Here is a 24,195-nt window from a genome sequence, read left to right as displayed (position 1 = left end):
CCCGGAAGGTGAGGAGGATGGGGAAGCCTCAGTAGGGTTTTTTTTTATTATTATTATTATTATTATTACAGATTTTCTTAATCCACTAGCAAGTAAGTAAATGCTCAGAATAATTTGACTGTACATTTGAAGTTACTTAGACTTTGGTACTTTTGAGTTACTTACTTAACCCTTAGACTGCTGCGGATATCTATAGCTGTTCTGCGTTTTCACATCTATACACCACGGACCTCTAAATGCAATTTAGTGCAAAACATCTGCCAACAGCGGATGTCTATAGGCATTTTTGTTTCCCCATAATTCTTTGCCACGGACATCATACAGTACAAAGTTTAGGCTGAGTGCTAACTTTCTTCTTTACTGGAAATATGCAAATAATAATAATGTGATGCAGATATTGCAAATGTTACTGAAAACCTATGCAGTTTGAAAATGGACCAAATAAATGGTATCACAGCAAGATCTGATTAGTTAATTTTACAATATATTTTCAGAATAATTAACATAATTCTGTATCATAACAATTAGCATAATTCTCAACCATCTCAATTTTTTTGCACCTCAATGACATCCCTACTGGCTAATGAGGACTTTAATGCCTGTAGATTTTGGCCAACACATTTAAAGTGGAACTGTAACCAAGGATTGAACTTCATCCCAATCAGTAGCGGATATCCCTTTTCCTATGAGAAATCTTAACCTTTTCTCAAAAAGATCATCAGAGCTCTGTGTGGCTGATATTGTGGTGAAACCCCTCCCACAGTGTGATGTCAGGACCTAGGTCTGTGGGAGCCTTAATGCATTGTGGGAAATAACAGCTGTTTCCAACAGCCAAACAACCAGTATCTCCTTCTGTGCATATGTAGATCTATAAAACAAAACAACCTTTTAGCCGATCACATTTTTAGTGTGGTTATAGATAATGGCAGTTGGTTCTGTCTGTTTTTTTCATGTCTGCCAGTAATAAAGATGATTAATTGCAGGCGGATTGTGGATCAAACAATATAAACAAATTACACGGGGAATATCAATTATTTCTTGATCTCTCTTCTATTTTCTAACTTCTCACTTTGCAACGTATGGATTGATTTTTTTACCTTTTAGCTAAAATCACTCTTTAACCAGCTAATGTTTTAAGTACAGTATATCTACGCCCCCAGAGACTTCATTTTAGCTCCAGGGGTGTAGATAGACGTACCTCGCTGCTCCCGCTACTGTGCGAGCTCCCTTGCGTGTACTCGCTGCTGCCTGTTAGCCCAGAGATCAATGAATGGGAATGCAGTTCCCACTCATTGATCTAAGTCCCGTGTCAATGAACGCTGGCATCAATGAGATGCCTGCGTCATTGTGATGTCGGAAGTAACACGTCCATGCAGTACTTCCTGCTTAGTGTACTAATAGTATGCAACAGAAAATAATGTGCGATGTTATCTTGTGGCCAAATAGTAAAATTACACCTACACATTTTTTTCAATAAAAACCCTACACATATTATTAAAGCTAACCCGTTACCTCCCTCACTCTCCCATAGTTACCCACATGTGAATTTTTATTTATTTTTTTATGCAACATTTATAGATTAGGGACTGAACATTTTTTTTATATGTATGTCAAGAGGGTATATTGCTAATTTTTTTTAAATATGGGCTTGTAAATGGTTTAAAAAAAAAATAGCTCGCAGTCTAAGAGTTAAACAGAAGGTGAAAAGCAATCTTGTTGGAGAAAACTAGAAAAAAAAGGGAATTGAATAAGGGCCATAGAGAGCAACACATGAATGAGGAGATAATGCTAGGAAAACTCTTTGCAATGATATTTGGATGGGAGATAAAGAGAAGAGGGCCAGAAGGACCACCTGGGTCAGGAACATTTTGCTTGCTAAAAATGGAATTGTATAGATTATGTCATTGTGAGATATCATTTGTAACACTTACCTTCGCCCTTCAAAGTAGGGAGTGAGGAATGACAGGATCTCGAAGTGACGGTAACGTGGCCGGTAATTTCTGACACTGCCACTCCGTTCCAAGTTCTTCTTCTTCTGCAGCTCCTTCTTGAATGTGTCCTTTACAGAACGCCACTTTCGCTTCATTTCTTCAACTGGAAGACACAATGACAAAGAAACAATATATACTGTATATTCTGTTTTCTTACAGATAAGTTGCAACTGGCACAATGTATGCATCTTTACACTTTGCATGAAAACTTGGAAGAACCACAACATATGTCTAATATTGTGAAAAACACATGCATTGTGTTATGATGAAAACTGCAACAAACATGACGCGATCTGACAGGAAGAGTTCTCTGTGTCCATCTCCTGGGCACCACCATCTCCAACAACCTGAGCTGGACGGCCAACACCATTTCCACCCAGAGGAAAGCCCAGCAGAAACTATTCTTCCTCCGCCAACTGAGGAGCTTCTACATCGACCACAATGAAATTTGTCCTCTGCTCTGCCATCCTGGTCTGGTACCCCGGCTGCTCCACCAGTGACAGATGCAAACTACAGAGGGTCATCAGATAAGTGGAATGGCTCATCAGGAAACCACTCCCCCCCCCCCCCTGCACCTCCTGTACAACTCCAGACTGCACTGCCAACAACCCCTTACACCCAGGCTACCGCTTCTTCTGTCGGCTCCCTTCGGGCCGGAGGTATGCGTTTTTGTGAAGTTATGTAACCCTGCTGTCTCTGTATGTGAAATCGTGTCTCTGATTGATCGGGTTTCCCATTCTATGCTTAAGCCCGATATGTGCCGAGTCCATTTCTGGGCACAACCAAATCCTTCCTGCAGGGCAACCGCTTTGCGGTGTTGGTTTTTGACCCTGCATAGTTTGCCATGTGAAAGCAAATGCATTCTTGCATGAGCATTACCTCATGAATAGCCAATAAGGCCAAATTTGCAAAGCCAGAAAAGTCAGGTGTTCACTTGGTGTTTAATGCACACATTCAACTCTTTGTGTAAGAAAGTCTGGTTTAGCATTGATGTTGGTGCCTATGGCAGCTCACGTGCCCTGGAACACAAATTATACAAGGACTTGCGGAAGGAACCCTGGACCTGCCAACACCAAACTCTTGGCCTGGGACAAAAGAAAAAGAAATACTCTCCTTCCTTCACCTACCGGTAAGTCTTCATTGGAGATGAGGCCTTTCTTCTACTCACATCACGGGCTAGAGGGTGTGTGATGTGAGTAGAACAAATCTTTCCAGAAAACGGTTTCATTTGAAGAAGGTTTTTAAAGAGGGATTGTCAGCCACAAAATCAAAATCCATTTACCTACTGCTCGGTGATTATTATGCAGCCTGCAACCTGACCCTGCATTGTAAGCACTCCAGTCTATTCAGAAATGTTTCTGCTGTAATAAATCTTATCTCAGTCAGGCTGGCTCTATTTTTGCCATTGCCAAAGAGAAGGAAGCTTGTCATCACCCCTCCCACATTCCTGCTCCTCACTGATTGGCTGAGGGCGGTTCAGTGAGTTGCTGAAATCTGATCTGTGATGTGCTCACATATGTTTACAAAGCAAGCTAGCTATGATAGTGCAGTTTCTAGGAGAAAAAAAAAGTAAGAGGAAATGAAATCAGGACTGGCTTCAGTCAGAGGGAGTGAAGATGGAAAATGCCAGAAATGTCTCTATTTACTGTATAAAATTTACTGAAATCAAAACATGGACAGTACAATACATCTGTTATGTAAGTAGAACAAGTAGTTATCAATTTATATGTGTTTTTTTTTCCTGGAATAGTATGGCTGACCCAGCTGCTTTAATTACAGGCTGAACTGTGCACAGTGGACGGTGGAGTGTATTTTTGGAAATTGGAGTAATAAATGACGAGTGCTCCATGCAGACATTAAAGTGGATCCGAGATGAACTTTTACTCATTGCATAATTGTGTTCCTTTCCTATTGTTTATAGGGCATTCCTCAAGCCAAATACTTTTTTGTTTTTGTTTTAATACTTTAATTCCCTATAAACTAAACAAGCCACACCCACAGGTTTTCAGAGAGCCAAGGCACTTTCAGACAGTAGCAAGGGCTCATGGGAGCTCAGTCTGGGCAGGAGGAGGGGGAGGTATTACTAGCCAGGGATTTCAGAGGCAGAGGGGAGGAGGGAGTTAGGGTGGTTTTTTTGCTCAAGATGCAGATAAGCCTGCCTCTGTGTAATGTTTACAAACAACATGGCTGCTGTCATTGTATCACAGGAAGAAAGAATCATATTCTATTAAAGAGACTCCGTAACAAAAATTGTATCCTGTTTTTTATCATCCTACAAGTTCCAAAAGCTATTCTATTGTGTTCTGGCTTACTGCGGCACTTTCTGCTATCACAGTCTCTGTAATAAATCAATGTATCTTTCCCTTGTCAGACTTGTCAGCCTGTGTCTGGAAGGCTGCCAAGTTCTTCAGTGTTGTGGTTCTGCTATGAATTCCCCCTTCCAGGCCCCTCTATGCACACTGCCTGTGTATTATTTAGATTAGAGCAGCTTCTCTCTTCTCTCTTATCTTTTACAAGCTGGATAAATCGTCCTCTGAGCTGGCTGGGCTTTCACATACTGAAGAATTACAGACAAGGGCAAAGCTGTTTGCTGGAGAAAAAAGAGCAGCCTGAAACTTCAGTGCATGAGAACTGCAGGGGGAAAGAAACACACAAATGATCTCTTGAGATTCAAAAGGAAGGCTGTATACAGCCTGCTTGTGTATGGATGTATTTTCTATGTGTGGACATACAGTACATCAACCTACTTCCTGTTTTGGTGGCCATTTTGTTTGTTTATAAACAAACTTTTTAAAACTGTTTTTAACCACTTTTAATGCGGTGAGGAGTGGCGAAATTGTGACAGAGGGTAATAGGAGATGTCCCCTAACGCACTGGTATGTTTACTTTTGTGCGATTTTAACAATACAGATTCTCTTTAAAGCTGTTTGCAGCTAGATTTGCTGTGTAAACCATCTAAACTTTAAATAAGATATATAGACAAGTTACTTATTATAGTTCGTTTTTCATCTCGGATCCACTTTAATTTAAAAACTGACACAGAGGTAGCGGTAGTAAAGGCAATAGTGTATGCTACATAATTATCTGCCACACCATGAAGGCTGCATTGTCAACAACATTCTAGATGTGCCGCTGGAGGAGTTACCAAGGGAACAGGTTTGTTCTACCAATGAATGTTCACAAACCGGCACTTGCTGGCAAACTGCTTTTTATCCCCAGAGGGTTTGGTTGCTAGGCAGGAAGGAGCATTTCATTTGAAGATGAACCTTAAACCAGGATTGGTTCCTTCATACCAGTCAGTAGCCAATACCCCCTTTCCCACGAGGTATCTTTACCTTTTCTCTAATAGATCACCAGGGACATCTGTGTGGCTGATATTCATATTATATAGCCTAGCACAATGTTTGTGTGTGTGTTTATAGATAAGGGCAATTGGTGCTGTGTAGTTTTTTTTTCACGTCTGCCAGTAGTAAAGATGATGACCTGCGGACTCATAATGGATCTAATAACATGAACGAATTACACAGTGAGTATCAATCATTTCTTGATCTATCGTCTATTTTTTAAACTTCTTACTTTGGAGGGTATAGATTTTTTCCCCCTACTGATATTTTTCAGTAAAGTAAATAGGAGAGTCTATTTTAGGGCCTATGTCAGAATCAGAAGTATGTAAGGGCCTACTACATTTTTTATATATCCTTTTACTTCTCATACGCACAATGGATCAAGGGACCCTTTCTTTACAAGGTAACTGCTATCCAACATGACAATGTTTCTGAGTGGAAAATACATAGCGGCCGCTGCTACATAAATAGGTAAAATAAATGCACTTACTTTTTTGATTCTGGATCTTTGAAGGCAATTCATTCCAGTGACTGAAGAAAGAGGAGGTTATCCTTGTCCATATTTTCCTGCAGTAGTTATGGTCACTATGCTTTTTATCCCCTTTATCAAAAATGCAAGGGTTGGCCTGCACCTTTCTGATCAGGTCTTCTATACAGTATGTGCTGCTCACCATGCTTCTCTCTATGCTTCTCTCCATGCGTCTACCTGTCAGAAACAAACAGGAAACCATAACAGGAACTTGTTAGAAGGTATGCTGGGAGTTTTTAAAAAACGCATGCACTTTTGACTTGAACAAATCGCATTTTGCATGCAGTGAAGTGCGTGGTAAGAAAATTTGCAGCATGCAGGTCATTTTTTTAACTGTAACCGAATGCGTTAGAAAAAAATGCATTCAGTGGAGACTACTCCATTGATGTGCATTGGTAACAGAGCAAATGCAAATTTTTGCAATATGAATTTGCTCTCAGTGGAAATGGGCCCTTTGGCAGGCTCGCCAAACATGAAGCTGCCATACATATCTAAATTCCTTACCTTATAATACAGTGTCATGGCTGTACCCTTCACATATAAATGATCCCCCACAGAGCTGGCACCTGAAGTGAGAGAGATATGTAGGCTGACATTTATTTCCAATGCACACTTAACAATGCACATTGCCTGGCTGTCCTGCTGATCCTCTGCCTCTAATACTTTTAGCCATAGATCCTGAACAAGCGTGCAGCAGATCAGGTGTTTCTGACATCATCAGATCTGACTAGATTAGCTGCATGCTTGTTTCTGGTGTTAGTCAGACACTACTGCAGCCAAATAGATCAGCAGGGCTGCCAGGCAACTGGTATTGTGTAAAAGGAAATAAATATGGCGCCCTCCATATCCTTCTCTCTTCAGTTGTACTCTAAACACATTACTCAAAAAAGTGTGTGCCCTTAAAGAAAACCTGCAACTTTAGAAAGTTCCCCTGGGGGATCCTCACCTCGGTAGGGTGAAGCCTCTGGATCCCATCGAGGCTTCCCCAGTCCTCCTGTGTCCCACGGCGGTCTCGCTGTGCCACCCCCCCCCCCGAATAGCGGAGATGTAAATATTTACCTTCCCTGGCTCCAGCGCAGGCGCAGTATCGGCTCTCCACTCGGAGATTGGGTGGAAATAGCTGATCGCTGTTGGTCCGCTCTACTGCACAGGCGCAAGTCTCCTGCACCTGCATAGAAGAGCGGACCCAACAGAGATCAGCTATTTCTGCCTATCTCCGTACTGAGAGCCGTAACAGCACCCCCGCTGGAGCCAGGGAAGGTAAATATATCAAGGCTTGTCGAGGTAGGATTGCAGGACACTTCGGGGGAGCCGGCGCTGAATTGTCTGCAGCTACAGGGGAGGGGGAAGCCTCATTGGGACCCCGAGGCTTCCCCCTCCCAAGGTGAGTACCTTCTTACAGAGGTCTCTTTAACTCCCAGAGTTATTCTCAAGCTTATGCTTAGCACAGCCAGATTGCACCAATTGCATAGCCAATAGTCATGGCTGCCATTTTGGTTTCAAAGTCTCACACATATGATGCCATGTCTTGCACATGCTCATTATCAATGAAACATATACTGTATACTTTACCACACCCACCCAAAAAAAAATCAACTTTTTCACTTAAACCAACTTTATTTACAACAGACGCTAACACACAGAGATATCTGAACATGCTGCTCAATTTCACAATTTTTACAGTGTGGCAGGGAATGCACATGAGTCCATGGAAAACAGCCACAGATTTCTAAAAAAATAAATCTAAGAATAGATCAGGATTTTTCACCACATCAATAGATGAATATGGACAATTCAGGAAATTCTAATATTTTTTCTCAATTGAAGAAAAAATTTAATTATTTTTTTTCTGTACAATTGATCATATTTTTAAAGAAAACTGTCTAAAATCAAATATTTTGGTTGAATTGTGTATGGCCACTTTTAGGATACCCATACATGCATCAGTTATCCTATGGAAATCCCAACAGATTCGATTACACTACTGAAATCTGCCAAGTGTATATTGCCCAAACTATCTAAATCGATTGAATTTCAAATGATTTGGATCTAAAATTGATGGAAATGACTGTCAATTGGACAGCAGTAAGCAGTGAACGACTGCAGTTTGATCAATTTTCAATAGATGTCATGCTGGAATCAAAATCCAATCAGATTCTGTTTAGAGAATGAGCGATTGGATAGCCACACACACACATATACTGTACATACACACACATATATATGAATACACTGTATATGATAAATTGCTATGGCCCAGTGGTCTCTATTTTAGTATCACTAACATTTCCTAGACTAGTACAATAATGAATTAATAGCCTGCAGATATTAATAAAATAACATGCATAGCAATTTCAGTAAACACTGTGCTATAACCACATTAAAGATACTGAGACACTATTCATAGATCAATATAACCAGCTGAAACATTGAATACAGAAACCAGAATATTTTGAAATTACACGCACAGCCTTATCTGGGTCTAATAATTGCCCTACACAGTTCTCAGTCCCTTGTGGCAGTTCATCTTATGTCCAAGTATAAATAAGAACTATCAGTACAGCAGTACTGAGGCTACATCTCAGGTCAATGTAATGAACTATACAGGTGCTCTAATCAGCTATTCAGTTCTCAGTCCCTCACAGCAGTCCAACTAAGTACCAGGGATAGTTATGATATTATCTTCACCAATTCTTTCCTTTCCATGAGAATAGGGCCAAACCAAATCCAGATGCAGAAACACAATGGGATCTCTTGATATTATCCATTAAGTGATGCTGGTGAATTCAAAGATAGATATTGGCTGTCACATGTCAGCATGTAATGATGTTTGTAATCCACGGATATCTTTAATCATCAGTCAAACTCAGTCTTCTCTTATAGGTAATCCAAGTCTGGCTAAGCTGAGTGTACAGGTAAGTGCTTTTAGGATATTATCAACCCATCTCCTAACCAAACAGTACTGCTGCTGGAGATTAATGCATTCCCATTACAAAAGAGCAAATTCATAATTTGTTGGGAAGGGAGAGACATATGGAGGCTGACTTAAAGTGGATACGAGATAAATTTTTAATCATTGCATAATTATGTTCCTTACATATAGTTTATAGGGCATTCCTCAAGCCAAATACTTTTTTTTGTTTTAATACCCTAATTCTCTATAAACTAAACAAGCCTCGCCCACAGCTCCTCCATTGCCAAGGCACTTTGAGATCCATGTAGCAAGGGCTTATGGGAGCTCAGTCTGGGCAGGAGGTGGTTACTAGTCAGAGATTTCAGAGGCAGAGGGGAGGAGGAGAGGGGAGGGAAGTTTTCACAGGCTGAGGGGAGGACATGCAGAGCAGCTTGCCTGTGTGTAATGTGACATACAGAACATGGCTGCTCTCGTATCACAGGAATAAATAATCATAAACTGTTGAAGCTGTTTGCAGCAATATTTGCTGAGTAAACTATGTAAACTTTAGATAAGATATATAGACAAGTTACTTGTTATAGATAGTTTTTCATCTCGGATCCGCTTTAAACAATGCAAATTGCCTGGCTGGTCTTCTGATCCTCTGCCGCTAATACTTTTAACCACAGACCCTGAAAAAGCATGCAGCAGATCAGGCGTTTGAGTAAACTGTAATTGGGTCATCTGCATGCTTCCTTCCAGTGAATGATTCAGACACTAGTGAGGCATGAAAGATCAGCAGGTCTGCCAGGCAACAGGTATTGTTTAAAGCGGACCTGAACTTCCTCTCCGTTCTAAAAGATAAACAACAGCATAATAACCTTTAAAGAAAAACATTTCTTTGTTACAGCTGATAGAAATCCTGCAATAAATCTGCAGTGTATCCCCTTCCTGCTTTCATGGAGGCAGACATATTGTTAACATCCTGTGTTTACTAATTAGCTGCTGTGCAGTAGCAGGAAGCTGACACAGCTGAGGGATCAAATTACAACTTGCGTTTAGTCACAGATAAGGGGAGAATTAGACAGGATAAGCTCTCTAAATACATACAGGGCACATTTCTCTATGTTTTTCTTCTGTCCTGTGCAAGAGTTCAGGTCCACTTTAAAAGGAAATAACTGGCAGCCTCCATATACTTCCTTTTAAGATGCCTTGACAGTAGCACATGCTGAACAGGCTATTTCATATATGGCTCAGAAAGGTTCAGTAGATTATGTTGACTGGGAAAACTACCGTAAATCAGATTACTGTGGTAATTTTAGACCAATCAGAGAATGCTACATTTTTTCAGTGGAAATTGAATTACCGTTTTTAATCTTAGAGCAATCAGAGAATGCAGAATTTTTCCACAGAAATGGGATTACCGCACAATTTTTTGGCGAATCAGAAGATTTTGGAAGTATTAGACCAATCAGAGATTGCGGATGTCCAATCGGAAATAACATACAGCCACCAAAAATAGCAGATTCCGCAATTTTGTTTTAATTTTTACTAATTTTAATGACAAAAAAAATGGCATTCTTTAGAGATATGCAGAAATCAGCAAAATCAGAAAGTCATTTTTCGAAAAGCGGAAGTTTTGATTGAAATCTGCATTTCCGACCATCCCTACACTAAAGGTGGCCTAACAATCCAATTTCTAGCGTAAAATCATTCAAGCGATCAGATAATTCCGATCAGCAGAAGAATCGTTCACTACACCATCAACAAAGCAATCTTTGTTTCCTATATATCACAACCAACAAGAAAATCCAAATTTTAGTTTGAAGAAAATCCAGTCGGAGGACTATTTTTATAATCGTTCATAATCAATTGTGCCCATCAACAGAGATTATTTACAACCAATCTGATCAGAGTATCTGATCGCTTGAACGATTTTTTCGCTAGAAATTTGACCGTTAGTGGCCACCTTAAGACAGCCCAGGTATATAATTGGACAGATCTCCCCAGCCTTCTTTTAGTTAAGCTGGCCGTACATTACTCGATGTATAGCCAGATTGACCATTAGAGATCCCTCTCATATCGAATCTGATTAGAGAGGGATATATTGCCTGCCCACACACTGCCCAGTGATTTCCATCCATCAGGCCCCCCAAATGTAAAGTTCCCCCTCCCTCTCGTGCTTTATGTTTTAAAGTCCACCTTTCCGCTGGCATGACTCCTGGCCTCCTCCAGTGTCCACCGTCACCACAAGCCCCTGTACAACATGACTGGGTACAGGATGTGACATCACACAAGCACCAGTGCCACATGACTGAGTACAGGATGTGACATCACACATGCTACTGTACCACATGACTGGGTACAGGATGTGACATCAGACAAGCCCCTGTACCACATGACTGGGTACAGGATGTGACATCAGACAAGCCCATGTACCACATGACTAGGTACAGGATGTGACGTCAGACAAGCGCCAGTGCCACAAGGTACAGGTGCACGCGGTAATGGCAGACCCTCGAGGCAGCCAGGAGTCACGCCAGTGGAGAGGTGAAACGTGTGTGTGTGTGATCCATTCGACTAATTTCAGCACTAATTCTCTTCTGATTTAAGATCAGAACGTCGATCGTCCCCACAATCGAGTGGCCTTGTGACAGGTTTCTCTGTCTGCAGCAAACCATCACCTCAGCTTTGCCATCTTTTTTCTGTTATCTGTTTTGATGCTCTGATTTCTCCTCACTCAGCTAAATTTCTTACTATTACTCACAGCATACTAATACTCACTTTCTATTAGCCTCCTCTCCGCTTTCCTCTTCTGTCTCTTTCTTGCTCTTTCCTTGTCTGCTATGCTTATTCTCACTCTATGTCCTGCTTGCTCGGCTGTCTTCTCACTCAGGTCCATATGCAATTCACTTTTTCTCCTTAGTTGGCTCCTAGGAGATAACTTATCTTCTCTTTAAACAAACTTTTCAGCAATTTACAACTGAAAAAGTACCCAAAAGTTGGCGAAAAAGTGCTATCAAATTTATTTTGAATATTTTCTTGTTTGCTGGTGGCCTAACCTCCTTGGCGGTAACCCCGAACGTAGTTCGGGGTAAGCCGCGCAGGAGGTTTTCTCAGGCCCTGCTGGGCCGATTTCCGTAATTTTTTTTTTTTTTGCTGGACGCAGCTAGCACTTGGCTAGCTGCGCCAGCACACCGATCGCCGCTATCCGCGCCGCCGTAGAGCCCCCCCCCCCTAGACCCCTGTGCTGCCTGGCCTATCAGCGCTAAGGGGTGGATCGGGACCCCCTTAGACGTCACGACGTCCATGACATTGGCGACGTCATCCCGCCCGTCGCCATGGCGACGGGGGAAGCCCTCCAGGAAATCCCGTTCTTTGAACAGGATTTCCTGATCGCCTATCGCCGGAGGCGATCGGAGGGGCTGGGGGGATGCCGCTGAGCAGCGGCTATCATGTAGCGAGCCCTAGGCTCGCTACATGATTTAAAAAAAAAAAAAAAAAAAGGCAGCGCTGCCCCCTGGCGGTTTTTAATATACCGCCAGGGAGGTTAAAAGGCATTCTATGACTAGTTGTGAGAATATCACCTAGGAGAAAACTCAGGAGAAAAAGCAACTAGCATATAGGCCTCAGTCTCTTTCAGAGCTTGCACTGCATCCCCTTTCCTTACAATGCCTCCTGTTTAGCTTTTCGGCTCCGCTACCTCTCTGGTCTGTTTATCTCTCCTTTCCCTTTCAGCCTTTCTTCTCTCTCTGTTCCCTCACAGCAAAAAGTGCACCACACAACTCACAAGTCTTCCTGAGACCACCGCTTACAAGTGAATGCCTCTTACTAAATCTCGTGAGAGTCGCGAGGTGTGCCTCCCACTGATCTGACCGTGCACTCAGTGCACCAGCAGCTTCAGCCAGTGAACGGTCTGCCACAGCCACCTCCTCATAGCACCTCCCCATGTCCACACTACCTCTGCTGCCGCTATGGACCTGGATACACCCGCACCAGCAGCACCTGTCAATCTATCAGTGCTGGCCGGGTGACCAGATGTTTCTGGCATCTGACAAGATTAGCTGCATGCTTGTTTCTGGTGTTATTCAGACACTTCTGCAGCTAAATAGATCAGCAGGGCTGCCAGTCAACTGGTATTGCTTAAAATGAAATAAATATGGCAGCCTCCAAATTCTTCTCACGTCAGTTGTCCTTTAAACTAAAAAGGTTACACAGATCGGCAATCTTTTTATAGATTTAGAGCAGTGGTGTCAAACTCAAGTACAAAGTGGGACGAAATTGAGCAATGGGACCAAGTCACAGGCCAACCTCAATGTCTAGTGGCCACCTCCCTTCTTTATATAGTTCCCTGGTGTGTCATAGCCACCTCCCTGCCCTATACAGTTCCCTGGTGTCTAGTGGCCCTCCTCCCACCCCTATACAGTTCTCTGGTGTTTAGTGCCCCCCCCCCCCCATACAATTCCCTGATGTATATTCTTCCTCTCTCCCTCCCCTATACAGTTTCATAGTGTGTAGTGGTTCCCTTTCCCTATACAGTTCCCTGGTGTCTAGTGCTCCCCCCTCCCCATATGGTTAGAGAGGGCACAACATAATGCAAAGTGGGAAACCACCTGAGAGCCAAATCTGATGGCTCCTATGGCCAGATATGGTCCACGGGCCGGAGTTTGACATGTATGGTTTGGTGTGGCAAAAGCTTTTTATCCAGTAAGGACATCGAAGAGTAGTGACCTTTTTCATGTCCAGAGTGTGGGAAAAGTTCAATTCAGAAACAAGCATGCAGCTAATCTTGTCAGACCTGACAATAATGATCGAAACACCTGATCTTTATATGCTTGTTCAGGGGCTATAGCTAAAAGTATTAGAGGCAGAGGATCAGCAGTATAGCCAAGCAACTGGTGGGTAAATGGAAACAAATATCTCTGCCTCCATATCCATATGAACTGTTAACCATTTTGTGGGATGCACAATTCAGCACATTGATTGTGCCCACTCTGCTATGCATTGTTCCTGGCTTACCCGCTATGCTGTTTACTAATGGCCAGTAATTTGAGCAGTGTTGTTCAGCATGGACAACTCAGCATGCTCTATTCAACATATTGACTGTGCCCACTCTGCTATGCATCATTGCTGGCTTACCTGCTATGCTGCTTATTGATTGCTAACAACCTGAACTGTTTTGATCAGCGTGTACAGCCTAGTGTGCACAATTCAGCATCTTGATTGTGCCCACTCTGATATGCATCACTCCTGGCTTATTTGCTACGCTGCTCCCTAACTGCCAACAGTTTGAACTGTTTTGGTCAGCGCCAATTTGTGCTTTGCTGCTGCATGCCTATTTCAGTTGAATTTATGCTTCGGTCCAATTGGTTTTGGGGATATCCCTATGTCACAAGTGCAGGGCCGGGACAAGATTCTACAGCACTAGAGGCAGAGATTCCAAATTGCACCCCCTCCCCTGCCAAGTTTATCAAGCCAGACGTGCCGCCAGTATTTGGTAGGGACCCCTCCCCCCAGTATAGGTAGCCAGATGTGCTCCCAGCGTTAGGTAGCCTCCCTCCACTATAGATAACCAGATGTGTCTCCCAGCATAAGGTAGCCTCTCCTACCTCCCTGTTATGCAGAGCAGATGGCGAGTGTACAACTCACTTATCACCACCGGGAACTTCAGCATGTCTTCTCTGTGTCACACAGTCACCGCGTCCTCCTTCAGCAGTGCAGTAATAAGAGGCACCACTAGATGGCATCAGAGAAAAGACTCCGAACTGTGGGATGTGGAGAAGACATGATGAGGTTCCCTGCAAACTAAGTGAGTTGTGCCCTTTCTACTCTGCAAGTATCTGGGAAAGGGGGAGCACTTGGAGAGGCACAGAAGCACCCTCTTGGATCTGTGCCCAGAGGCTGGTGCCTTTCCAGCCTCTCCCTCGGCCCGGCTCTGCACAAGTGATACTTATCTCTTGAACAGCAGTGTACTAATAATGACCATAGATTGGCTAGTCACACACAACTAATAATTGGGTTTTATATCCTATTCAATTAGACAGATTGTATGAATGATGTTGATGACTGTGCGTAGTGCTGTGCGATCGAATAGGGGGATTTAATTAAGTATTTCAGCAAAATTGTAATATCTTTCCTATTTCATTATATTAATAAAACTCTGCACCTTCTGTTAATTTATAAGCGTTGTTGTGATCAATCGATGCACATACCTCCAGTTTCTCCAATCTCTCATATTTGTCCATATCCCTAACTTCAGTTGTCCTTTAGCACTGCCCACATACTGGACATATAAAATATTCTTGTCTGTGTGAATTTTCTGATGTCTAATAAGCCCTGACTTTTCACCAAAGCTTTTCCCATACTCAGAACAGGAAAAAGGGCGCTCACCTGTGTGCACATTGTGGTGTCTAATAAGGTCTCTTTTGTGTATGAAACATTTCCCACACTCTGTGCATGAAAAGGGACGTTCACCTATGTGGGTCTTTTGATGCTTATTAAGCTCTGCTTGGACAATGAAGCCTTTCCCACACTCAGAACATGAGAAAGGCCGCTCACCTGTATGCACTTTCTGGTGTCCAAATAGCTCCCTTCTCCGAATGAAACATTTCCCACACTCTGTACATGGAAAAGGGCGCTCACCTGTGTGTCCTCTCTGGTGAACAAGACAGTCACGTTTATAATTGAAACCTCTCCCACACTCTGCGCATGAAAAAGGTCTCTCACCTGTGTGACTTCTCTCATGTACTAGAAGCTGTTCTCGCAAAACAAAGCACTTCCCACACTCTGAGCATGAAAAGGGATGTTCCCCTGTGTGCACCCTCCGATGTAAAATTAGACGAGAATTCCTTGAATAACTATTTTCACATTCAGAGCATGAATTTCTCTTATGTTTACCTCTAGATATAATTCTATGTGATGTAGCAGCTGAGGAATCCTCTTTATAATGGGCAGATGATCTGTTTGCACCATGAGGTTTTAAATGGGTTTTTGAAGAAACAGAAAATGATCTGTCAGAAGCTTCCTCAGGATTAGAGGGATCCAGTGATCTGTCCTCATGGTAAAGTCTGTGATGTGTATTTCCAGTAATGGGGTTTCCTCCTGGAGAATATTGTGTGACGCCATTATCTTCTGCATTATAATCTGGAGGTGAGATAAGATGTCCCTCCGAGGTGTTCTCCACATCCTGTCCATCTGTTGGGGGTATAATAATAGTTATAGAACATTCATTCTCCTGTGTGCAGGCAGCAGTCATGTATGTGGCTCTAGCAGTGTATGATATCACAGTGTACTGGCTCTAGGTTTATACTTTGGAATAAAGACCATCCTTTCATATGGTGTACAATATCTCCTCCTCATTTGTTGGTGCAATGATGCTATACTGAGGAATGGAGATGGGCCTTTCATATGGTGTACAGTATCTCCTCCTCATTTGTTGGTACTATGATATTATACTGAGGAATGGAGATGTGCCTTTCATATGGTGTACAGTATCTCCTCCTCATTTGTTGGTACTATGATGTTATACTGAGGAATGGAGATGGACCTTTCATATGGTGTACAGTATCTCCTCCGCATTTGTTGGTACTATGATGTTATACTGAGGAATGGAGAAGGGCCTTTCATATGGTGTACAGTATCTCCTCCGCATTTGTTGGTACTATGATGTTATACTGAGGAATGGAGAAGGGCCTTTCATATGGTGTGCAGTATCTCCTCCTCATTTGTTGGGAAATTATGTTATACTGAGGAATGGAGAAGGACCTTTCATATGGTGTACAGTATCTCCTCCTCATTTGTTGGGAATATGATGTTATACTGAGGCATGGAGATGGGCCTTTCATATGGTGTACAGTATCTCCTCCTCATTTGTTGGGAATATGATGTTATACTGAGGCATGGAGATGGGCCTTTCATATGGTGTACAGTATCTCCTCCTCATTTGTTGGTGCTATGATGTTATACTGAGGAATGGAGATGGGCCTTTCATATGGTGTACAGTATCTCCTCCTCATTTGTTGGTGCTATGATGTTATACTGAGGAATGGAGATGGGCCTTTCATATGGTGTACAGTATCTCCTCCTCATTTGTTGGCACTATGATGTTATACTGAGGAATGGAGATGGGCCTTTCATATGGTGTACAGTATCTCCTCCGCATTTGTTGGTACTATGATGTTATACTGAGGAATGGAGATGGGCCTTTCATATGGTGTACAGTATCTCCTCCTCATTTGTTGGTGCTATGATGTTATACTGAGGAATGGAGATGGGCCTTTCATATGGTGTACAGTATCTCCTCCTCATTTGTTGGTGCTATGATGTTATACTGAGGAATGGAGATGGGCCTTTCATATGGTGTACAGTATCTCCTCCTCATTTGTTGGTGCTATGATGTTATACTGAGGAATGGAGATGGGCCTTTCATATGGTGTACAGTATCTCCTCCGCATTTGTTGGTACTATGATGCTATACTGAGGAATGGAGATGGGCCTTTCATATGGTGTACAGTATCTCCTCCTCATTTGTTGGTACTATGATGTTATACTGAGGAATGGAAATAGAACTTTTATGTTTTGTACAGAATCTCCTCATTGGGCGGTTTAGGAAATACAAAAAGTTTCATTAAACTTTGCATATCCTTTTGAACTTTTAACATATTCATATAAATTTGATGTAAAGCATGACATATTTTCTACCTGAAAGTCCTGAAGCTAGGTCTTGAGAACTCAAAAAACAAGTGTCTAAAGTCTAAAACATTCAAGTGAACCCAAGATAGCAGGGGGAAATAAAGAGTTAGATTCTCTGAAGGAAGCAAAAACAGTGCCCGAGAACTTGGCGCACCCAACGCCGTAATAGGAATTACGCTAAAGCGGCGGTCAGACAATAATGTGGGCACCATCAAAAGACGGAGTTCAAATTACTATAATAGCATAATTTGGCCGGCAGCAAGAGCTGGATACCAAATTATGTCTTTCCCCCACTATCCACGGTGACTGGAGGGGAAATAGTAATTAACCGCACCGGGACTTTTGCAGGAGCAGGGTGAGATGTTTTCCCGGCTCTACCCTGTCCCAAATATCCCAGGGGCTTATAGGTACGCAAATACTTACCTAGGTAGAGGGAACCCTCTGGATAGACCAGAGGTTTCCAGTGTCTTCCTCAACTCCACTGCAGGGCTGTGGAGTAGGTACAAAAATCATCCGACTCCGACTACTCAGTTTATGCAACCTCCAACTCTAGGTACCCAAAATTGCTCCGACTCCACAATGCTTGCAGGTCCATGGAGTGGGTACAAAATCATGCAACTCCGACAGACTACTCCGTTTATGAAACCAACTCCAGGTACCCAAAAATTGCTCCAACTCTGACTCCTCGACTCCGCAGCCTTGGTTTCCGTGCCTGGACCCTCTGAACATATCCGACAAGAACTTTCCAGATATGTTCTCATTGCCGCCCCATATACAAGAGCAGCCATGCTAAGCATGTGCGAGTAAGGCCACACCTGGCAGTAAATCAGACGAGGATGAACAACTTGTGAATGAGCTACTCTGTGCTACTGCACTGGTGCAGCTACACTTGCATAGCTGCAGTACAGCCGCACTTGTAAACGGTCAGAGGTGGTGGGGTCAAAAAGCATGTAGGAAGTCTATGGATGAGCCAGAGGCTTCCGCCTTCTTCAGTAAGAATCTATCTTAGAGGGTTTTTTAGCAACCTTGGGCTTGCTTCAACCTGCCTGGCGTTCTATTAAGATCGCCAGGCTGGCGACCGGATGGTTTTTTTTTTTAATAAAAAAAAAAAAACTATTTCATGCAGCCAACTGAAAGTTGGCTGCATGAAAGCCCACTAGAGGGTGCTCCTGATCCGCACTTCTGATCGCCTCCGGCGATCAGAAGTAACAAGAAGGGCCTGTTTTGCTTTCCTCGTCGCCATGGCGACAAGCGGAGTGACGTCATGGACGTCAGCTGACATCCTGACGTCAGCCGCCTCCGATCCAGTCCTTAGCGCTGGCCAGAACTGTTTGGTCCGGCTGCGCTGGGCTCGGGCGGCTAGGGGGACCCTCTTTCGCCGCTGCACGCGGCGCATCGCCGCGCTGCGGCGGCGATCAGGTAGCACACGCGGCTGGCAAAGTGCCGGCTGCGTGTGCTCCTTTTTATTTCGTCTAAATCGGCCCAGCAGGGCCTGAGCAGCACCCTCCAGCGTCTCTGGATGAGCTCAGCTCGTCCAGAACGCTCAGCAGGTTAAAGGACAACTGTAGTGAAAAGAATATTTGGGCTGCCATATTTATTTTAAACAATACCAGTTGCCTGGCAGCTCTGCTGGTCTATTTGGTTGCAGTAGTGGCTGAATAACACCAGAAACAAGCATGCAGCTAATCTTGTCAGAAACATATGATCTGTTGCATGCTTGTTCTGGGTCCATGGCTAAAAGCATTAGAGGCAGAGGATCAGCAAGATAGCCAGGCAACATCAGCACCTAATGTGCTGATGTGAAGGAACTATGCACAATATTGGTAGACAGTGATGCTCTCGGAAATTGCAATGTTAATGAAGCGGTGATTAAACAGCTGAGACAGCAGTAGAGGAAGGGGGGGGGGGGAATTAACTTACCCAGAAGTGTGCAGAATCCATTGTGGTCCATTTGTGGCACAGCCTGTGACGCAAATGGTCTGCAAAAGATCCCACAGACTTCTGGGTAAGTTAACCCCTCCCCCCAACTGCGGTCTCAGCTGTTTAATCAGCACTTCATTAACATTTCGATTTCCAAGAGCATCACTGCCTACCAATATTGTGCATAGTTCCTTCACATCAGCACATTAGGTGGTGGGTGGGGAGGGGATAGAGAGATAATCCTATTATATACAATAAAACAGATTTTTCATAACTGAGGCAAGTTCCCTAGGTTGAAAAATATTTTTCAATGTCAGAAGATGACTTACCTGTCCTTAAGTCTAGATAACATTCCCCCTTTTTGATTGGCTGTATTATCTGACCCTTTTTCGTAGTCAGATGATTATTCCTCACATAGATTTTTTCTTCCAGTTTAAGTGTACTTATTTCATCCTCCTCCATACACTCCTGATCACTCATCACATACGTCTCTTCTTCTTCCTCTTTAATAGTCCTCACTATTACATCCTCCTCCATAGACTGCTGGTCATTCCTCACATACGTCTCTTCTGCCTCCTCTTTATTTGTCCCCATCATGTCACCACACTCCATAGACTGCTGATCACCCCTCTCATACGTCTCTTCTTGTTCCACTTTAATTGGCCTCATCATGTCACCCTTTTCCGTAGACCGCTGATCGGCCTTCACATAACTCTCATCCTCTTCTTCAACTTTAACAACAACGTGATCATAACCCTTAGATAAAAATATAAAGGGAAGTTAACATTTTAAATACATAATAACACTTATTAACTAAAACTGCATTATAAAAATGTAATACCATATAGTATCAAGTTTAGGACCCTCGGTTCCACCTACCTGGAAATAGAGAGGGTCAGTGTGAACGTCCTGTGGACAATCCTTGGAATAAAGAGGACCAGTGCATCTCTCTGGTGGTTTTCTGTTACTGGATCCACCTGTATGAAACATAAACATTGACTGAATACATTGTTTCTAAGTAGACCCTCCGTACTGCTCTCTCCTTTACAAGACATGAAAGTCTCCTCTTACCCGGTGATGTGAGGGGCGGCTGATTCTCCATTATGATGTCCTTGTAGAGGTCCTCGTGTCTTTCTGTATACTGACACTCCTGTATGGAGACACAGACAATGACATCCTGACAGCTTATAGGAGCCTGACATCACATACAGTCACCATCCAGACACACTCCTTGCTGTTACTAAATAATGTTCCATCACAATTCACTTTCTCCATTAGCGGTAGTGATAAGTGGAACTACCCCAACTCTGCTTCATCTGAATCTCACTTTTCTCTATAGATATGGAAAGTACCTTGCTGCGGCATTCACTTAAGATGGTTTTATAAAACGGCAGGAGAATAGGTTTGCTTTAACCACTTGAGTGACCAGGCCATTTTTACTTAATTGGGCCACTGCAGCTTTAAGGCAAAGCTGCAGGGCCGCACAACACAGCACATAAGTTATCCCCCCCCCCCCTTTTCCCCCCACCAACAGAGCTCTCTCTTGGTGGGGGTCTGATCGCTCCCCCATGTTTATTTTTTTTTATTATTATTACTTTTTAAATAAAAATACATATTTCTTTAAATGTTTTCCCTCCCTCCCTCCGTCCCCCAGTCAGCCAATCACTGCGATCGGCTGTGATAGGCTTCAGCCTATCACCGCCGTACACTTCTGTGTCACCCAGGGGGACAGCCGTGTTACACAGCGCTGATCGCTACCCTATTAGACGGCGGTTTCGCCGTCTAAGTCTCCCGAGCGGCGATTGATGGCAGGGCGGAGCTCCGCCCCCCAAGCAGGAGATGCGCGCAGCGTGCGCTCGATCTCCTGCTAGCCCCAAGCGGCGTGGAAAGGTCCTGGGGCTACCGCACTGCTCACGCCAATTGGCGTGGAGCAGCCGCCAAGTAGTTAATTACCCCCTCCCCCCTCTTTTTTTAAAAAAAACTTTTTTAAATCACTTAAGGTGCGTACACACGCACTACTGTAACGAACGACGGGTCCATCAGACCCTCCCGCTGGGCGAGCAGGCGTTCTGCCCACAGTAGGGCGTGTGTACAGTCTGTCGGCAGACTGATAAGGCTGTTTCTGAACGATCCGCTGAGCTGAACTCTTGCACAGGACAGAAGGAAAATGTAGAGAAATGCAACCTGAATGTATTTAGAGAGTTTAGCCTGTTTAATTCCCCTCATTTGTGTCTAATCACAAGTTGTAATTTGATTCTACCCTGTGTCCCATGACTGCCTATGGCAGATAAGCAGCTAAGCCTATTTGAGAGCACAGGCTGTAAACAATATGTCTACTTCCATGAATCAGGAAGTAGTAACTGTGCAAATTTATTTTAGGATTTGTATTAACTGTAACAAATACATGTTTTTTGTTTAACCTTTTGGGGACCGGTGGCCTAACCCCCCTTAAGGACCAGGGCATTTTACCTGCGGGGGGAGGGGGGGGCATGTCGCATTTGGGGGGTCAGACAGCCGGATCCCCAGTATAGATAGCTAGGCATCGATGTCCCCAGTATAGCCATGTGTCCCCAGTACAGCCAGCAGCCTTTGCTCACCTTCCTGAGTCCTGCGGTAAGCAGCTCTAGCCCCCTCCGCTCTAGCCGGCATCCCTGCTCCAGTGTTCTCCCCAGGCTCTTTTAGCCGGGTGCTCCACCCAGCTAGTTTTGATGAGCAACCGGCTGTCATCGGCTCACCTCTTTCTCTGCTATAAGGAGAGTTTTGCACAAAAGAACCAGCCACGCATTTTCTCATATTGCCCCACCTGCTTACTTTTTCATGCCACCTGGCTACTATTTCATACCACCCGGCTGGAAAAAAATTCTGGGGAGAACACTGCTGCTTGTCCATGATGTCATCAAGCCGGGACTCGACATTAGAGTCAGAGCGAGCAGGGATGCAGAGGGAGCGAAGATCATTGGAGTAATGTCCAGAAGGTGAGTGGATCCACTTCTTCCCCTCCCACCGCCATTGCTGTAATCCACCGGCGATCGTAGTGATCACATGATCAGGAGCCGATCGCGATGGCTCCTGATCACTGAGGGGAGATGTCAGCTGTCATATGCGCACGATCGCGGCGGGACATTCATTCACAAGGACGTTGAATCCACGTCCAGTCAGAGCGGCAGCACCACCTGCTGGACGTAGATTCGTACTGCGTCGGTCCGCATGTGGTTAAAGGTTATTATGCTGTTGTGTAACTTTTAGAGCAGAGAGGAGTTAGGAGTTCAGGTGCACTTTAGAACATCTCTTATAAAAGGCAAGGCTACCTAAGGTAAGATGCTGGATCCACATATCTCTGTGTATTGTCCATTCTGCTCCAAGTTCTCCCTACATCCCCTAAAGACAACCTTTCAAACAGGAAGAGGAAGGCTTGCTGTGAGATGAGGGAATGGGGTGGGGCAGAGAAGGGAATGGGAGGGTGATAGGATGGAACATCACAATAAGCCTGCCTCTTCCGGTCTGAAAATTTGACTTCAGCCAAAAGTCAAATTTTTCAAGGAGTGATTACTGGAGCCAGAAGGAATGAGAATAGGAACGGACAATGCACAGAGGCATGTGGGTCCAGTATGAACCTACCTCTGTGCTTACCTTAGGTAGCTTTACCTCAAGTCAGGTGTGCCTTAACCAGATTAGTGTGGTCTTCCGAGAGTTGCAGAGAAAGAAAATCCATGTAAAGTCAGATTTTAAACTTATTTCTAACCACAATAAAAGCAATGGCATTACAGAGAATTGCAGTGTAAGTGGTATGATTTTAAGAGTTGGTTTCTCAATAGGTTAATGGAATTCATGTATTATAATACAGCGAGAGATCGCTCGCCCTGCATCGCTGCAAAATAATACACCAGCCTATTTATTATAGGGCAGTTTGAATTTTTCATATGTGTTTATCACCACTAAAATAAGCAGTGATGCCCTACATCCTATTGGCTTGAATGGGTTACATGACAGTGAAAAAGATCAAGTGACCTCACTGACCAATGAGAGAGAATATCTCGCCCTCTGGCAGCTGGGGGTGGCTGAGGGCGAGCCATCTGAGTGCATTGGGCTTGGGATTATTGTGGAGTGCAAGCTTCTCTGTTGGCCCATAGACATGAAAGGCAATCTCCATCTTTGAAACTGCAAAGTTATTCTTGTGGAGAGCTGTGTCCTGTCACACTAGCTATGTGCCCCATTACTTTTTCATCAGCATGATGTTGGCATGTTTCTGCACTGAGAACACAAACCGGCTGGCCACATATTATAACGTCACTTCATATATATATATATATATATATATAGGTGACACGGCAGAACTGAAAGGCACCTCTGCATTAGTCCCTCTACACAGAATTTGGCAGCACATTTTGATGAGCAGAGGTGAAGCCATGCCTCCCTGCTAATTTACTATTTACTACCTGTGACTCCTACACTCCCCCATTCTTACTTGTAGCCTTAGAGGTTTCTACAGCCGGTTTGATTTTCCTTTAAGAGACACCTCCAAAAAAGTTTGAATGGCAATACATATATGTAGTCTATGCATATTTTTTCAAAATTTGCCTCAGGCGGCAAAAAGTCTAGGGCCGGCCCTGACTACAGCAGCCAACGACGGGTCCATCGGCACCTCCCGGAATGAAAAAAAAATTACCCTGGCCCAATTTTACACCGGGGGCAGAAATTCCAAGACCATATGTGGAGTACGGACCCTGGTGGTGATAAAATCACACTTTACTATGTGTGATTTTATCTTGGCAACTTATTCTGTTTAAGCCAAACAGTAATTTATAATGTAGGTATTTTTTTTTTTTT

General features: G+C 43.6%; 1 protein-coding gene across 1 annotated transcript in view; it reads right to left on the bottom strand.

Moving 5' to 3' along the window:
* The window catches only part of LOC137536885 (uncharacterized), a 35,283-nt gene that overhangs the window by 5,012 nt on the left and 6,076 nt on the right, over positions 1-24,195 (bottom strand). The window contains exons 3-8 of the mRNA XM_068259067.1: positions 20,440-20,518; positions 20,248-20,345; positions 19,698-20,124; positions 15,655-15,951; positions 5,826-6,041; positions 1,932-2,094 (exon numbers count right to left, since the gene is read on the bottom strand). Of these exons, the coding sequence (XP_068115168.1) occupies positions 1,932-2,094; positions 5,826-6,041; positions 15,655-15,951; positions 19,698-20,124; positions 20,248-20,345; positions 20,440-20,518 (1,280 nt within the window). The remainder of the gene's footprint in view (positions 1-1,931; positions 2,095-5,825; positions 6,042-15,654; positions 15,952-19,697; positions 20,125-20,247; positions 20,346-20,439; positions 20,519-24,195) is intronic.

This window comes from Hyperolius riggenbachi, chromosome 10, assembly GCF_040937935.1.
Source record: "Hyperolius riggenbachi isolate aHypRig1 chromosome 10, aHypRig1.pri, whole genome shotgun sequence".
NCBI classification, from domain to species: domain Eukaryota; kingdom Metazoa; phylum Chordata; class Amphibia; order Anura; family Hyperoliidae; genus Hyperolius; species Hyperolius riggenbachi.
The sequence above is the reverse complement of the archived record's forward strand: the minus strand, read 5'-3'. Positions and strand labels throughout refer to the sequence as shown.